This window comes from Melopsittacus undulatus, chromosome 13 (assembly GCF_012275295.1).
Source record: "Melopsittacus undulatus isolate bMelUnd1 chromosome 13, bMelUnd1.mat.Z, whole genome shotgun sequence".
Lineage (NCBI taxonomy): Eukaryota > Metazoa > Chordata > Aves > Psittaciformes > Psittaculidae > Melopsittacus > Melopsittacus undulatus.
In genome coordinates, this window is record NC_047539.1 from 10,361,681 (window position 1) to 10,379,994 (window position 18,314).

The 18,314-nt window shown below is 49.3% G+C and overlaps 1 protein-coding gene across 2 annotated transcripts; it reads right to left on the reverse strand.

Moving 5' to 3' along the window:
* Window positions 1–1,673: 1,673 nt before the first annotated feature.
* Window positions 1,674–13,359, reverse strand: MKS1 (MKS transition zone complex subunit 1). 2 transcript variants are annotated; one of them, XM_005141729.3, is made up of 18 exons: window positions 13,270–13,359; window positions 13,082–13,185; window positions 12,957–13,012; window positions 12,592–12,747; window positions 11,474–11,571; window positions 11,158–11,286; window positions 10,739–10,843; window positions 10,189–10,297; window positions 8,838–8,894; window positions 7,929–7,971; window positions 7,353–7,415; window positions 6,495–6,565; window positions 5,585–5,654; window positions 4,320–4,427; window positions 3,674–3,807; window positions 2,881–2,963; window positions 2,706–2,803; window positions 1,674–2,272 (listed from the first exon to the last, which is right to left on the reverse strand). In XM_005141729.3, exons 1-18 carry the CDS (start codon window positions 13,356–13,358, stop codon window positions 2,166–2,168), a joined length of 1,680 nt encoding a protein of 559 aa, XP_005141786.3. In that variant the 5' UTR covers window position 13,359; the 3' UTR covers window positions 1,674–2,165. The 2 variants fall into 2 exon arrangements, with proteins under 2 accessions (XP_005141786.3, XP_033924808.1); XM_034068917.1 differs by having other exon boundaries at window positions 12,957–13,185.
* Between the last annotated feature and the right edge of the window lie 4,955 nt (window positions 13,360–18,314).

Here is an 18,314-nt window from a genome sequence, read left to right on the forward strand (position 1 = left end):
CAAGTTCCTGTGAGATTTTACACTCTTAAGTGTAAAGTTAACTATTTAACTGGCAAAAGTCCTACCATGATGTAAACCTTACTGCATCTCTGTGTGACCTTAGCAGCTAATACACTCAAATACATCAAATCCTGGCTCATAGAAGCACTGAGCAACAAGTATGTGTCAGGAACGTGATCTTCTAACCAGTACAGTCCAGTCTGTGACAGGCTCTGCCATTGGCATGATCTCCATCAGAAAGGTGTTCTGTTACATTATTGATGAAAAGAGTATTCTCTCAAGCTTGTAACTCAGTCCTGAAAAGGGTCTCTGAGACGTGCAATTCAGCTATTATAAGCTGAATTATTTTTATAAGCTGAATTATTTCTATAAGCTGAATTATAAGCTATATAAGCACAACAGAAACACCCAGAGGGAATCAAGCATTGCTTAGATAGCCTGCAATAAACACACAGGGCCATGGCATGAATGAGGATCAAAAACCAAGAGATAGCAAGTGCTGCATTCTCCCTGAGTGCTTCTCCCCCTGGGCACTGAGCAGGTCAAGCTCTGCAAAATGTGACTGTTAAAGACCATCATGAGCACACACCTCAATTCTGCTACTCCAAACTGGGCATGAGCCTTCAGAGCCACAACATCACAAGTGGAGACCTGACTCATACGCAAGACACATCATGCAGCTCGAGGCCAAGGACACTGTGCTCTGCTTAACAGGCCATGCTAACTAATCCATGCTGGCAGCCTCTGCCATCAAAACAGAGGGGCAGCAGGCGAGGAGGGAGCACAGAACTCCTGTTGTAATTGAAATTGCCAGACCTCCAAACTGACAGATGCAGAACTTACAACAAAGGTCAAAGAGGAACAAACCCAGGAGCTTGGTTTTCCCAGTGAAGGCTGGGACAAGATCAAAACAGCAAGAAGGGAGCAAGGAAGACAGAAGACAATGGAGTTATCAGGGAAGAGGAGAAGGTTTTAACAATCACACACAGCTGCAACCATGACCCTCATGTTCCCTGCAAAGGAAGAACATGCAGAGCACAAGAAGGAAGGCCAATTCCTATTCTACATTCTGCCTGTGAATTCTAACTTAACAGAAACACTCAGACCTGCATAGTCTCAGCCTGAGATTTTTCTTCCTATCCTTTGTGTTGGGAGCAGAGAACACACGGAATTGTGACTTGTGCACAGATCAACACAGCACTGTCAGTCTGCAGGCAGCCTTGAGACAGGAACAAAAATGGCAGCGGAGGGAAACCAGGCTGAGAAAAGAAGAAAGTGGGTAGAGACTGGGTACACACATGCTTCCCAGGAAGCAATGCAGCATCCTGCAAGCAGAGATGGAACAATGAACCACAACTCAAACAAACAGCTCCAACAGTTCAAAGTTCAGCTGCTGTGCAAATGTTCAAACCTGCTCTTATCTGCAACCCGTCTAACCCAGCCAGAGTTCTACTGGGAACTAATGGGAATGCATGTCTTCAGCTGGATTTCTGGACAGAAAGAATCCTGCTGATCATCACTGCAGAGTCAGAAACCTGCACATACAAGAAACTACTGAATGTAAGCCTCTTCACCAGTTCTCCATCTGCCAAACACCATTGCTTTAGTTGGAGTTCATATATTACATGTGGCAGAAAGCTCTCTAGAGGAATGAATCAATCTTAAGGCACAAGTGGACAGATTCATTTTACTATTGACTGACCTATAGCTACAAATACTAACAACAACTATCAGAACTTCTGAAGTTCTCTACTCATTTCAATAACTCTCAAGCAGCATTTACACCCTGACCTTCAAGATCTTCTCTTCTTGAAGAAAAATAAATATGCCACATCATGCAGACTTGATTCTTATCATTTACTACTTAGTTCTTGAAAAGGCATTCAAGGCTGCACAGGTCCCATGTCACTATTTTAGTCTGCTCAGCAGAAAAGTGAACAATTGGCTGTTAGGGCCTGGGAACAAAATGCCTTGAGAAAATGGGGCTCATTCCATAGCTACCTGTGGAAATGCAGCTATTTAGGATCTGCTACAGGCTCCTGCCCTCACCCAGGGAAGATGACAAAGGGCTTCAGAAGCTTCCCAGCACCAGCACCGTGACTCCTGAACAAATGGAGCTTGTGTTGGAGCGATGTTAAACACTCCCCTGCAGCAGAGGTGGTCGATCAAGGCTCCTGCGACTGGTGCACAGTGGAGGCAGAGGTGCTGATGAGGTCCTGAGGAAGGCTCTTGCGTGCTTCCTGCATCCGGCGTCGCGCTCTCTGGAAAGCCTCTATAACACAGCAGGTAACAGCAAGCCAGAATGCATCAGACAGTCCCAGGGAAGGGAAAGGGTGACTCTCTCTAGTGAGCATCATTTCTCCTGGCCCTGGAGCCTCACTTCCTATTTCTAGGTGCCCTTGCAGCCCTCTTCACTTATTTCTAGCACTGTCTTTGCCCCATGCATAACAGAATCGGAAGCAGAGCCTTTGCATCCGTGCCACAAGCTATACTGCATGCCCAGCATAGGCTTTGTCCTCACAGAGTGGTTATCCCTCACGCCTCCTGCAGTTTCCAGCTCAGATTTAATCTCTGCTATGGAGTCAGAGAGCTCATGATGCAGGGACCAATTATCCTCACAGTAACAGATTCTCCTGCCTTCTCTGTAAAAAGGGGGCAAATATGAACCAAAGGCTCATCAGGGAGAATGACACTGAAAGCCCTACCCAAAACACTGTAGACAGAGCTCTGCTGGCTGAAGCCTCCAAGTTGGTCCAGGACACTCTGCATGCGCTGCCTCTTGGCACTGGTTTCCAGAAAGGCCCTGCACAGAGGTACAGGTTAGGTCAGGGCTGCCAAAATACAGCACACAAGATGGGGCTCGTACCCTGCTGCACTTACTTAGACTGCTGCAGGCAGTAAAGCCGGAATGTGACGCTCCCGGTTGTCTCTGTGCGAAAACCAAAGCGGCTCAGACGCTCTCCCTGCAAAGGCAGCACAAGTTAAGAGAAACTGCAGCCTGCTACAGTAGGCTGAGCCCAGGAGTACTGCCCACCAGCAGCATGCACTCCTATGGGGACAGTCTCTCCTTTCCCTGCTGCACATGGAAAGGAAGGTTAGAAAGAAGGGCTGTGCTGGGGCAGGTCCTAAACACAAGTGTAGTGGAGGAAGGTTTCAACAACTGCACCAGGGTTTGTTCCCACACAAAGCTGCCAAGGCCAACTTGCTCATTACACCAGCAAGCACTTCTGCAGTTTTAAGAACATGAGATCTCTGCCTGCCATACACCCATCAATGTCTTGCTTCAAGAACCTCTTCTAGGCACAGTACAGCTCAGATTCCTCACCAAAACACAGGAAGCAGTCTATAGCTGGTAACAAATGCTGACCTGACAGACACTTTTCAGACAGGGCCAGCACAGGCAGGGTAAGTCAAGGTTCTGGTCCATGTTCACCCACTTCTCTAAGCTGTACACACCTGAGAAGGCAGAAAGCTCTGCCTCAGCATTTGCCCATTCCTCTGTTCATTGCCACAAGTCTCACAGAGGAGACACTTCTTTACTCAGAGGGACTGGGCCACCACCTCATCCTTGTTCAAACCCAATCTAGGCTGTCTGGACAGCCACAGACATCTGAAGCCAAGAGCATAACCTATCATCTCAGAGCAAGAGCAATGCCCTGGCAACTGAGCCCACCTTGAAGGTTGATGGTGTCCTGACGTAGGTTATGTCCTCCAGCTCAGGAGATCCTCCAATGAAAAACCTCCTCAGCTCAGCAACTGTTCCCAGCTCCACAGGGCGCCAGGTAGGGATGGTGAGGTTATGGACACCTGACCCAGGACAACAGGACAGCTTTAGCAGCTATGACCAGCAGCCTACACAGAGCCACTACAGGCAGCATGGTAGATGGATACCTGCTGACTCAAACCACAGGAGGCTGAAAATGGAAACACTGCATAGTATCTCTAGAACATTTTCCCAATGAGTCAGCCCCATCAGTCACACAGCGTGGAAAGAACCACCTGCCCATGAAGAGCATCTCCTTACTACACATGGATGTCACAACAGGACCCTCAGAGTCCGTATGGGACAGAGAGTTCTACTGCTGTGGTAAAGACGGATATGCAGCACCACCCAGAAGCTTTATCACAAAAGGTTTGGTGATACAACCACCAAAGTAGCAAGAACAGCAACACAAGGCAGAATGGTGCAGGATGCAACAAATCCTTCTTTGCTGCCCCCCAGACAGCTAACTATACCCTGCCAAGCCTTGCCAGGACCAGCTGGATCCATCCCCAAGAGAACCACTCTCCTGCCCTCATTCTGCCCAAGTATGTTTTACCTGGAGATGCTGGCAGCACCAAAGAACCATACCCTTCCACACGGTATCTCTGCCAGAAATCCAGGGACAGGACCTCAAAGTAGATAACAGGCCACTGAGGGAGACTCTCTGCAAGGAAGGGAAGCAGATCACAGCTTTGTGACGGAAAACTATCCTAGAGAAAAAAAGCCAAAAGACTAAATGCTCAACTCCACAAGCAGGACATCCTTCCTTTATTTCTTCTACAGCCACTAACTCACACATATTGGTCATTATTTTCCCTCAGAAAAGTTGAACCCTCAGGCTTGAGGATTTCCTGCTTTTGGCATTTAAACTACAACAGCAGATGAAAACAGAATTACTGATGTTCAAAATGTGGGAACATCCTTTGCTCTGACAGCAAATCCAAGCTGGTTCCTCAGTTATCTTTGAGCAGACAAGCCAACATTTGTAACTGATCTGATGCCAAACAGACAAAACTTCTATCTCTGACCCTTCCCACCGTTATTGGGGGATTATTATGCTGGATTCTCCTATGGGTCTCCGAGCATTTCTTTTTTCCACAGTGAAACAACTCATAGAATAACTAGGCTGAAAATTCATTAGTGCTGCTTGAATACTCGAATCCAACACGTGCACTGGATGCAAGTGGCAAGGCATGCCACAAAGCTGCCCCTAGCAATTGCAATCCAAAGAGCAACCAGGGCTGGTGAGGAAGCAGCAGCTGCGCAGTGAAGCAGCAGGAACAGGCAGCAAAGCCCAGCTTAACAGAACTGGAAGTTTCAGAGTGACATGAACTACACAAAGATTACACAGGTCACTGAGTGTGACTACAGATGTAAGGCTTAGCACAGAGCTTCAGTCGTGCACAAAAAATCTGCCTGTTTTTCCTGCTGTGCTATCCCAGGGCTCTGCACAGTACATGGGGCATGGCAACACTGCTCAGCATGCCAGCGATCCCGAGACAGAAATGGGAGCCAAGATGTCTTTCAACTGGATATAGCTGACTATGGCCTGGAAGCAGAGCAACACCAATGCACACATACAAATGCTAATGCACTGCTGCGCAGGGCAAATACAGTATGTATCCAGAGGCTGTGTGGTGACAGGGTAAGCAATGGCTGAAAGATCAACAGTTCCCTTTATTTAAATCTGTCCTTTCATCTTGGTGAGGGGCCAGCAAAGTGCCAGACCACACCAGGTCTACACTGCATCAAAATATTTCAGTTTTACACATCAGAGCAACGAGGAAATTTGTGTGGAAGTGAGCAAAACCAAAAACCCACCTTCTGATTCAGCTCCTTGGGTGAAAAACATCTCCAGAGTGAAGGGGTAGCTGAAGTATGCCATGTCCTCCTAAAGAGGGAACAGAACAGATCAAGTGCCTGGACATGAGAGCTCATCACCAGCACTACAGGGGCACAGACAGAAGGGACAGTGATGTCCAAAGGTATCAGTCACATCACACTAACAAACACCTATCTGCACAGTGCACCTCCTGAGTTCACTCCCGAGTGCCATGAGGATGGAATGGGCTGTTCAAAACAATGAACAAGGGGAAAGAGCAGCACCCACAAATCACAATTCAGCCAACTGCAGAAGTACTACACTGCCACTACCTTTGCATGAGCCGAGCAAAACGCTTCAAACCATGTACGACAGAAATGCTGTATGGTAATTACTTTTGTGAGATGCAAACTAGCTCACATAAAAGCCATTTAAAAGTTGATAAAATTCAAATTTTCTAAGAGAAGAGCTGGAGATAGCAATGGAACCGACTTCCCACACAGGAGGAGGGTTCATTTTGTGAAATCAGTTTTGACTTTGTGCATTCCTGCCCCAGGCCAGCCAAAACAATGCTTTGTTAACTGAACATCTGAGACACAAAATCAGAACTCCGAATTTGAAACACAAAAATCAAAGCTCCAAAGGCCATCGATCAGCTAGAAGGAAGAAAAAAGTGAGGTTCCAGAAACTGTTTTGAAGCAGTTTCATTTGATCTAGTTTAATTTGGAACCAGTGGCACTATGAAAAACGGCAAATATAACTAGAATGAGGAGAATCCCAAACATGCTTGGCCCTTGAAGGGAGTTCTCAAGTCAAGACCTTTGCTAAATATATCTGTAACTTGTTACACCTATTCCACTTCAAAGAACGCCTGTTCAAACTGCTCTGCACGTCTGGAAGTGTTCTTACCCAGCCCAATGCCTTGGTGGCACAGGTCTGCGTCACTCCTGATAGCTGCTGGGACGCTGGGCTCGACCACTCTGGGAGGAGAACATGAGCACAGCAGTGAATACTTTGGGTGATGGGGAGGACTCACAAACCAGAGCAGCTCAAAGGAGAATGTCAGTCCCAGATGACTGGGTTAACAGATAACATCACCCCCACTGAATATCCCCTGTCCTGTTCCAGGCAATGGCTGCTCCCCACAGCCTCCTAGAACAGGTGATGAAAAACACCAACCCTTTCTTAACAAAAAAGTACAACCTTCTCTAAATGCCCTGAGTAGCAACAGTAGTACCCATGTGGACAAACATCAGGGTATGAACACGGAGGGAAGCCAGAGCAATAGCTTTGGGGTAATTAAACATGCAGCAGGGCGCACCTGTTAGCGCTGGAGCCTTATTTGTAAGTCAATATTCTTATTTATCAGTCAATTTTGTGGTAGTGTCAGCTCAAAATATGGAACATGATGGCAAGCACTGAAATCAGGCAAGGTCACTGCTAAGATGGACAAGATAGTAAAACTATTCTCTGCAGGATAAGGAATGAACTTTGGGCAGGCTGCTGGACCCCATCACCACTGGTTGAGAAGCCTATGGACCTCTATGTCCCAGCCTAATTTGGAAGAGATGAGAGAGGAAGATGCTATTTTCTCCCAAACGTTAATTTAGTCCAAAGTTATGCAATTTTAGCTCTGAAGACCTCTGACTAGATCCCAGCTCACACATTAACTTTTACTGACTTATAGCAGAGCTGATCTGATGGACCAGCGGAAGCACATTTCATTCCTTACACTGCTGTGATACGGCTGGAAATGTGAACACTTACGATCTGGCAGCTCCACGAAGAAATGAACATAGAGGTTGTCATACTCATAGCCTTGAGCTGAAACTGAGAAGAGAAAATGAATGTCAGATGCTCATTTCCACACAAACTCCTCCAGAACTCACTGAAGACTTTTGGAAGAGCCAGCTCCAATAACCTCAGGTTTTCTCAGCTACTGCTGGAAGCTGGGAAAAGCCAGAGCCTTCAAAGTAACAAGATATGACCCTCAGAGAAGACTTCTCTACACTAGTTCTGTTGTCGTATCACTAATCAGATTAGGGAGGTCACATATTTAATTGCTTTCTTTGCTATAATCTCTATTAACTTCCCAATCTGCTGTTTTTCAGATCTGTTTGTCTTCCTAGAACAGCTGCAATATTTGTAACCTCCAATCTGTAAACGTCACTCAAGGCCTTAGTCTGCAAAAACAGGAGAGAAGGAGAAGTGAAGGATTCTAGGGCAAGAATCATCTTCTCTGGACCAGGCTGTGATCCAAGAACCCTTGCACCCTTCAAAGCCTCATCCATCCCAGCAGATCCACATCTGCCCCTGTAGTTACTGTTTAGAATAAGGACTCACCTATTTCTCCATTGACAAACAGCTGCAGTGTACCAGGAAGGATCTGTAAGAATGAGCAGACAAACAAGATAAGATGCTCAGTGACCACTGGTGGAACCTCAAACAATCCCATCCCAGCAGGTCCTCATCCAGGTATGTCACAGATGTTTGTACATGAATGATTCAGACTGCTGGCCAGGTAGGAGCCATGGCTTCTTGTATGACTTTCCAGAAGTGAGCAGTGCCTCTGGAGAGAGGCTCTCTAGAGACCAAATTCCTTGGCTGCAGGAGTTTACTGTTCTGTAAATCAGTCTCTTACAGACTTCAAAACGGATATAAAATGGACTGAGAAGCCACCTGCAAAAATCATAATCCTGTTTCTCCTGAGGTGTTCCTGCACTTGCCCCAAGTGGGGGAAACAGGAGAAAGCACAGGACAAGCTGAGACACTCTCCTGAAGTACAAGAAAGTAAAACTTTCACATTCTGACAAACAAGATTTGAGCAAAAAAAAAGACTAGTCTGGGTAATTCAGTGAGAAGGGAAACTGCAAGAGTTTGGGGGTGGGAAGGGCTCTTTACTCAAACAAAGTGGCACGAGGACATGTTTGACATTCAAGAAGTTAACAGCAATCACTATCCCAAGAGATATAAACCTTTTCTTCTTAAAGTGTTACAGTCAAAGGCCTTCACACAAAGCATGCGGTCTCACAGAGGCTGCAGTGCTCAGCACGTGCTGCTGCTGGCCTGACAGACACAGGAGGGACCTCTGCAGAGCTCACATCCATTGTAACCCACACCTTTGGACCTTTACTGCAAGGTAAAGGCTGCCAACACCCTAGAATGAAACAGTCGTTGGAGACTGTGGTACAAACAGCAGCCATGCTAACCAGGTCAAGAGTCTCCAAAGGCAGCAGGGCTTCAGATACTCACCGTTTCAAACTCTGAACCTACAAGACCACTGAGGTATTCCTTGTACCGCCCGTACAGCTGCAACCACAGAACAAACGCATTAGAAAAGTGTCTGATTATATTTTTACTTATTGCAAAATTTGTAATGGATGTAACTTAACCCCAATTTAAGCTGTCAACAGGCTTAGTACACAGGGGTTTTAATTGTTATAGCAGGAGGGAAACAGGAATCTACAAGAACAAAGACGTATAACTGCTAACACTGCCCAGAGCTTCAGCTTCAGAGAACACCTCACCAAAGGCCACTCTAAGGGAAAAAGAAGCCACCCGTGTGCTGGGCTACATCAAAAGCAGCATGACCAGCAGGTCAAAGGAGGTGATCCTGCCCCTTTGTTCTCATGAGACCCCACTTGCAGCACTGTGCGCAGTTCTGGAGTCCTCAACATAAGAAGGACACGGAGCTGATGGAGCAGAAGAGGTCAAGAGGATGCTCAGGGGCTGGAGCACCTCCCATATGAAGACAGGCTGAGAAAGCTGGGGCTGTTCAGCCTGGAGAAGCTGTGTGGAGACCTCATAGAAGCCTTCCAGTATCTGAAGGGGGATACAAGGATGCAGGGGAGGGAGTCTTCACTGGGGACTGCAGGAATGGGACAAGGGGTGATAGGTTCAAACTTAAACAGGGGAAGTTCAGGTTGGATATAAGGAATAAGTTCTTTACTGTAAGGGTGCTGAGGCACTGGAACAGATTGCCCAAGGGAGTTGTGAATGCTCCATCCCTGGCAGTGTTCAAGGCCAGGCTGGATAGAGTCTTGGGTGACATGGTTTAGTGTGAGGTGTCCCTTCCCATGGCAGGGGGGTTGAAGCAAGATGATCTTAAGGTCTTTTCCAAACCTAACTATTGTATGATTCTAATACCTTTATGAACTGCCACAGCCAAAAAGGCAATTCAGAAAGATCAGTCCATGAGATCTAAATATACTGAAACATTCCAGATAACAAGAAATCATTCAGTAAGTATATAGGAAGAAAGGAGACTCAGTAAAGTGTCTACCAGCTGCTCAAAAGCAAAGGAAAACCATTGGCAGGTGACAGGAGAAAGACATGAATTTAGGTGGTTTCTAGCATCATTTCTCACTACATCACTGCAGAGTTGTGCAGTTGCCAACACAACTAATACCAGGCAAGGCCTCTACATACAGTAAAGAACGAAGCAGTTGGAGTATTTGTTGGAGTTTTCAAATTGTTGGGGCTGTCTGTGAGTGATCCTTGTTTTGTCACCTTTAGGTGTCTACTGCACAATAACATCTCCATAAGGGTCACAGCACAATTACATCTCCCTTTGTCAGTATGATCAGTGGAGGCTGGTCCTTACGTCTCTGAACACACGCTGCTCACGTTCCTCCTCCTCTGGCTGCATTTGGACAGATACATTCTCAATGGTGTATTTCCACACCTCGCGCTTCTCTCCATCCATCTCAATCCTGCAGAGGCCCGAAACATGTGGGCAAAATTCCCCCATTAAGCAGAGAATAGGCAGCAATGGCATCAACTGTGCCAGTAGTCCTCCCTCCATGAGGCCCATGCAGCATCCAAGGGCACTAATGGCCCTCTCCTCACTCCCAAGTGCCTGCTGGCATCAATGACTCAAAAAGGGAGACTTGCCTGTGTCCAGCATATGCATAAACCCCATCCCTAGGGACTGGCACCAAAGCCTCACACATCCCACATGCAGTGATGCCAAGCACAAATACAGAATAATCTTGTAACTTAGAACAAGTTAATAATAAAGTTAAAAACACGGAATAAAGTTAAAAAACATCCCTCAATTTAAGTGCTGATCCACTGCCTGAAGCAGGACCAGGAAACAGCCATTTCAGCCCTCTCTATCAGCCCATGGAGGTTACCAGCCCTGCCCCACTCACTGGTAGGCTCCTTTGGTGCCAGTAAAGTCCGGCTTCACTGTGATCACTCCATTGTCATCCACCTTGATTGTGCAAAGAACATGTTCATACTCCCTGCGACCAAGCCTAATGGAAGACATCAGGAAACACAGTCTAGAGAGAGACTACTCTCTTGCTCTGGAGCAGCAAGCTGGTAAAGGCCCATGGGGGTACAGAAGAAAACAAACACACCCATACTTTCCTACACTAGCTTGAAAAGCCTTTTGGAGTGATACACTCAGTTACCTCCCAATTGAGGGAAGAGGCAGAAAGAAACAGCAGTCAGTTACCAAACTCTTGGAATTCTCTCCCCTTAACTAATGAAAGAAACAAGGATTTGAGTAAGGAGGGAAGAGAAGTTTTCTTCTGGGGAATTAAGGTCACTTCAGGATTTTACTTACTTCCCATAAGGTCCCAAGTCCCCCATGATGTACATGGTCTGGACAGGAGTGTTAATCACATGATTGTTCCTTATAAATTCATCTGAGGGCTCCCAGGTGATGATTTTCGACTTCAGAGAACTTGCTTCTCTGTCAACAACAAAACAGCACCAGTCCCAGCTCACTGCAGCAGCCCAGCACAAGCAGCACCACTCCCTCATAACAAGGAACTGCTGGATTCCAAGCTCAACTTCCACAGAACCAGGCTGCCCTGTGGATGGGGCACCAGCCCCAGGAAGCCTGCACCAGCAAGCTCTGAGCCCCTGTTTGCACTCACATTGGCCTGCAGTCTTGTCTTCTCCTCCTCACATTGGCCATCCTCTCTGCCAGATAGGATGGCACCTCATGTTCTGAGTCAGTTACCTTCTGGCAGTGCTGGAGGAGAGAAACAGATGGGCACTAGCTTCATTGTACCAGGACATCCTTCCCACAGCTTCACTTCTGGAGCAGAGAACAGCTCACCCACATGCTAAAAGATTTTATTTGCTGGGTTTTTAGTAAACTACAGCTAAACTCCACCTGATACAGGGGTAACCAATGTACAGGGGGGTAATACAGAGAAATTGTACAAGGGGGTTAAAGGAATTCCTCTGCTTAAACAAAAGTATTGTCTGTCCTAAGTACCTGCCATTGCCATCTTGCCAAGGCATTGATCACTGCTGGAGGGGGAGAAGCAGATGCAGTTCTACTGACAAGGGACAAAAGCAGATGATTGGTTCTACTGGTAAGCCAGGGAGAGGCAGACTGGGCACTGACCAAACCCTAAGGCCATGTCTGAAGGTTAAAAGGTGTAAAGTTTAAGAGGAAGACTCATTTACTTCATCTTGAAGACCTCTACCCACAAGAGGAAGACTCATTTACTCCATCCTCAGACCCCTGCCCATGACCAGAAGGGGCACTGTGCAGGTGCAAAGGACCATCCGGCTCATTATAATATGAAGCAGGGATAGATACTAAATATGTATAGACAGATTGAGCAACCTCGTGTCTATGTATGCCTTAAGAGAATAAATGTAAAGGGAGAACAGCCCTGAGGGGTGCATGCTTTGGAGGAGCTATCCCCATGCACCTCAGCGCTGAATAAAAGCATACCTACTTTAAAACTTTAACGAGTTGTGGAGTCTGTCCGCGCATCACACCCAGCATGTTACCTACAAAGCAATGTTACAAAGCCAAGTCCCTCCAAGCTCAGGGGCCATCATTCTGAACCAGGAAACTCTCATCCCGGGTCTGGGCACCATGTGAAGCTGCTCTGCAGAAGCAGTATGCACTCCTGCATACAGGAGATCTGCCTTGCTGCTGCATGGCCAGGACCTGACAAATGCTCCCTCTGTGGCAGGTCCGGTGGTTCCGACAGACACTGCTGTATAAATGATGTGTAAGTAAGACCGGTACCTCCTCCAGGTTGGTGAACCGGTCGTGATCCGTGTAGGTGAAGATGCGGCAGTTCTTCCTGCCTCCAGCCTTCTCCAGCTTGAGGATCTCCTCCCAGTACTGCCGGTCCAGGGGTGTCTGGCAGGCAGACTCATGCTGGTACAGATCCACCTCAAACTGAGAGCACAGCACGTCAAGCATCAAACCTGCCCTTCCCCAGCTACCCTAACCCTTCCCCAGCACAGCCCAAACACTTCCCAGCGAGATTCCCAAGCACACAGAGGTAAGATCCTTTAGGAATACCCGCTGACAGCCCCGGTACCGGCTCCGGCAGTGTCCGGAGCCCCCCGGGGGCCCTCGGGCAGCGCCCGCAGCCGCAGGCCCACCTGGCTGAAGAGCTTCTGCTGCCACCGCACCTCGGCCTCCTCCTCCTCCGGGGCACCTGCGGGACACGTCTCGGTTACCGCCCGCCCGCTCCCCGTTCCCCCGGCCCGGCTCGGGCCGCACGTACCGGTCCCGGTGCGGACGGCAGGGCCCGGGAGAGCGGGGCCGGCGAGCGGCGGCGGGGCCTGCGGCAGGAAGGGCCCGGACGTGGTGCTCCGCCAGAGGCGGACCCTGCGGAGAAGGAGGGAGGGTGACGGAGGGTGACGGAGGCCGGTGCGGGGCTGGGGCCGGGCTGGGCCGGGAGCGGCCGCTCACCGGAGCCGCAGGTTGCGCACGGGGTCCCGGGACCGGTACACGGCGCCGCTCGACACCGCCGCCATGGCCCCGGGCCGCCGCCTCGCCATGGAGACGGCGCGGCGCGCACAGCGCCCCCTGGCGGCGCGGAGGAATGGGCTCCCCGGGAGCGCTCCGGTCCGTTCCCGTTAGAACGGGCAGGAGACACGGTCCGTTCCCGTTGGAACGCTGCAGGAGACACGGTCCGTTCCCGTTAGAACGCTGCAGGAGACACGGTCCGTTCCCGTTAGAACGCTGCAGGAGACACGGTCCGTTCCCGTTAGAACGGGCAGGAGACACGGTCCGTTCCCGTTAGAACGGGCAGGAGACACGGTCCGTTCCCGTTAGAACGCTGCAGGAGACACGGTCCGTTCCCGTTAGAACGGGCAGGAGACACGGTCCGTTCCCGTTAGAACGGGCAGGAGACACGGTCCGTTCCCGTTGGAACGCTGCAGGAGACACGGTCCGTTCCCGTTGGAACGCTGCAGGAGACACGGTCCGTTCCCGTTGGAACGCTGCAGGAGACACGGTCCGTTCCCGTTAGAACGCTGCAGGAGACACGGTCCGTTCCCGTTGGAACGCTGCAGGAGACACGGTCCGTTCCCGTTAGAACGCTGCAGGAGACACGGTCCGTTCCCGTTGGAACGGGCAGGAGGCACGGTCCGTTCCCGTTGGAACGCTGCAGGAGGCACTGACCGTGAGTACAAACCCTGCGGGTCAGATCTCAGAACCATTCCCTACGGTGGGCATTGCCAGGTATCAGGAGGCATTCCCAGGTCCTGAGCATCAGCTGACACTGGAGATCCCAGAGACAGGAAAAGCCATTTCCGACAGAAGAGCAGGGAGGTGATACAGCTGTACCAGTCACAGACAAACACCCTTATCTCCTGGGCAAGTACAGCATCAGAACAGCTCTCTAAAGCTCTCTAAAGTCTAGTATCAGTAAGTGGTAATGGGATCTATGTTATTAGACAAATGCAGCACATCTCTGGCATCGGAGACAGAAAGAAGGTGTAATTATGTGGTAGATTCTCATCAGGTTTTTGCACAATCCAAGCTTGAACAGCCCATACTGCTTATGTCAAATCTGACATGACAGGATTGGGCTGTCACACACACACTGTACTGCAGCTGTTTGTTGACTTCAATACTTCAATAGTCCCAGTTAGAGTGAGAAAATATCACTGTCCAACAGCTTGAGTGGGTACAAATGGGAGCAGGTACCAAAAGAGAGGAGCACAGGTGAGAGGCATCAATAAGGGACCTGGACAGGATGGAGAAATGGCTGCCAGGAACACCAGGAAGTTCAGAAAGGAAAACAGCAAAGTCCTGCCCCAGGCACCAGCATCTGCTGTGCAGCAGCCCAGTGGGTACCAAGGTGAGCTTGAACTAACCATGTGCCCTTGCAGCAAAGACTACCCACATCCTGGGCTGTGTTAACAGGAGCACTGCCAGCAGGTCAAGGGAGGTGATCATTGCTCTGCACTCAGCACTGGTGACCACCGACCAGCTCTGGGCTCCACAGTACAAGACAGACATGGACATACCAGAGAGAGTCCATCAAAGGGCTGTGAAGAAGAAGGGACTGTAGCATCTGTCCTATAAGGGAAGGCTGAGAGGACTGGGACTGCTCAGCATGGAGAAGGCACAGGGGGGCCTGACTGATGTGTATCAATATCCAAAAGAGGCATGCAAAGAGGATGGAGACAGGCTGTTTCCAGTGGTCCCCAGTGCAGGACCAGAGGCAATGGGCACAACTGAAACACAGGAGGTTCCCTCAGCATGTGGAAGCAGATGTTCCTGTGAAGGTGATTGAGCACTGGCATGGGTTGCCCAGGGAGGCTGTGGGGTCTCCAGCCATGGAGATATTCCAAAGCCAGCTGGCCACGGTCCTGGGCAGCCTAGGAGGCCCTGCCTGGGCAGGGCTTGGATGAGATGACCTCCAGAGGTCCCTGCACCACTCTGAAATCCCACACTGTCTTTGTCCAGGAAGCACATTCCTGCCACCCCTCATGCCAGCACTAGCACTGGTGCATTGGAGCCTGTCAAGAGCAATGATGTTTTCCCCATTACACTAAGACCAACCTCTCCTTGCTTGTCTCTTTAGCCCCAGTTCCAACACTGTTCCAGATGCCTGCTCTGTGCTGCACAGACATCAGTGCTTTGCTGGATGTAGCTGTTGTACTGCCCGGTCACGTACCCTGCCATTCCAAATGTTCCTGTATCTCCTTCTATCATGCAGTTATCTGACAAGGAATGGGCACCTTCAGCCTGTTTAAACAGCTCTTCCAGCACCTCACAGGTGATCTGTGCAATGCTCTCCGAGGCTTTTCTCCATTAGATAAAACATGACATCATCTATTTGCTTGGCATTACAGACCATGCTGGTCAACACCCCCTGAGGGTTTGGTTCTGAAAACTGCAGCCCCTGGGGTGAGTGGACTGGAGGAAATCCAGGAGCACCCAGGCCATGCTCCTGTTCTCTGCCTGCTCCAGGCACAGCAGTGGCAGGTTTGTTCAGGGTGAACTGTTGCACTTGTGGGAAGCTCCCACTTTAGAAGCAGCACGTGTCACAGACCGGCAGCCCCATGTCTAAACCAAACCAACCCCCCCGAAAGCACGTGGGAAAGAAGATGTGAGCAGACAGATCTGTGTGGCTGCCTTCTGTTTCTGTTTCTGTTTCTTGCTTGGAGGCTGTTGCTGCTTACAAACCCCCTTATCTCTGTGCAGCTGTAGGATTTCCTGGCGGAACCATTGATTCCAATGACTGGCTGTGCACAGGCATTGCTGCGCAGCCCCCACCGCCCTTTGGAGGAGACTCTAGCCTAGGAGGAGACTTGCACCCACCCTTCTCATGCAGGGACACCCTCACAACGTTCCCAGGGGTGTCCTGCCCCCAGGGAAGGGGCTGATCTCCCATGGGAAGGACAGGTTCCCTTTTCTCCCCAGTGAGCAGTACTTCTGCTGGTCCATCTGCCTACAGCCAGGACCTGCTCCATGGGTACATGGGCTGTGATCCCCCCATGCAAGGGGCCCTGTCCCTGTGGTGGCTGGGCTGACTCCTGTGTGCTGACACAAGCAGGAATATGGGGATCTGCTCTGCCTGAAATCCTCTACCCCAACAATGTTAGCTTCTGCTCTCCTTGTCTCGATGGCCCCGCTCCAAGGTCTGGTTCCCAGCACAGATTGCATCAGGCTCAGTGCATGCAACACTGAGGCAGCAACAGAGGAAGGCTGGGGGTGGTTTGGGGGTCAGAACCTGCCCTAATAGACTGTTCAACTAAGGCCATTGTCTTTTGAAGGTCTAACACAATCCAGCAGTCACTGATCATGGGAGTCTTGCTGCAGACAGTGAATGCTGGATCAGGTCTCGAGCTCAGCTCAGTGGTACTTGCAATATTAACAGCTTTCTTGAGATGATTATTGTACATCTGTTATATACTTTGCAAACAGACACAAAATGGGCAGTGCTTATGCTGTATGTAAAGAGGATGGAATTCTCTGGGAACTGGGTACAAGCTCATTACTTATGTGTTCCTAATGACAGGTATGCTGCTGCCACAGTGGGAGACCAGGGGTTGGACCAGATGGAGAAGCCCACTTGCAGCATAGCATCTCCTACACCCCTGACTGGTAAAGCACAATGTATGTAGCAAGGGGAAAAGACACCTAGGAGCATCATCAGTCTTGTGATGTATAGATGCCTATGTGTGGGATAACATCTCATCCCAAAGCTAAACCTGGTGCTGCTCCAAAGTAACAAATAACAGCAATTCAAAAACATTAACACAAATCATCTCTCAAATGTGCAGCTTCAGATGACAGCTCTGCCCATCCCCAACACACAGACAAGCCCTAATGCATCTCTTACAGTGACTGTGCCACAGCCTTCCTTCTGAAAACCACATTCTCATCAAGCAATTGGATATCCTGCACCAAACACAATCAGGAAATCCATCTTCTGGAGGTGACCCTGAAAACACAGGTGAAAAAAGAGCAAAATCATAAACAGAAAAATCAGCAATTCCCACAGGCATCCATAAGGCAGAACTTGGAAACAAATAATCCATGGGCTGTGTTTAATAAGAAACCATCTGTTTGCTACAGATGGGAGTGGTTTTGTGCTATACAAGGACCTGGAATTCCACGTCTCTCCCGTGTGTGTCAGAGCTTGACCTACAGCCGCAGCCCAGCTCCACAGGAGCACTGTAGAATTCCCACTGCCCTTGGCTGCTGCTGTTCCCTGGGCTCTCAGGGCCTGGCATGTGAGAGTATCTGTTGGTCAGCAGCTGTTGTGGCTTTTACAGCTCAGGTGATTCTGAAATAACCAAAGTCTTCCACCTAAACATAACCTCCAGGCCAGGCACAGCCAGAGCTGAGCTTCTCTTTGCCCCATGTCCCAGCCTGAAGCTCCAGTCACCCTGAGCAGGGTGCAAGCATTAGCTTCCTGGGAGAGATCAATGCATCAGATCGGACTGATCAGACAGTCAAACTGACACACGCATCCTCTGGCCCTGCAGGGGCCAACCACGCACTGCCAAGAAACAAGCCAGGGATGCTGATGATGCTCTAACAACCCCCAGCAGATTGGAGCATCCTAAACTGTGATGTGGAGCCACCGAACAGCAGGACCCTGACTGGTGGGGATACAGGAAACGTGCAGGGAACTGTTATGATGCTCATCAATTTTTCACAGTGGTGCTAGTTCTGTGTCTTGTTCTTTACTTGTAGTAACTAGATCTTGACTAATAGTAATGCTGTGATTAGAGTGCTTAGACTTATTGCAAGGGCAGGTTGGACAGGGCTTGGAGCAACCTGCTCTAGTGGAAGGTGTCCCTGCCCATTGCAGGGAAGTGGACCTAGATGGAATTTAAGGTCACTTTCATCTCAAACCCGTCTTTGATTCTATGATGATGGATATTCCTTGCAGAGTTCTTCACTTCAGTATGTATTGTCTCTTTGAAAACCAGGACCTTCTCAACCATCAGTTTGCCCCTCTTGAAAAACCTGGAAGTAACATCTTGTGT

Coding starts and splice junctions, on each gene's coding strand:
- MKS1 (XM_034068917.1), bottom strand. CDS start 13,358: ATGGCGAGGCGGCGGCCCGGGGCCATGGCGGCGGTGTCGAGCGGCGCC. Junction 10,298..10,738: donor GGCACCAAAGGAGCCTACCA/GTGAGTGGGGCA, acceptor GGGCCTCTGCAG/GATTGAGATGGATGGAGAGA. Junction 2,273..2,705: donor CTCTGTCTACAGTGTTTTGG/GTAGGGCTTTCA, acceptor GCTGTGTTATAG/AGGCTTTCCAGAGAGCGCGA.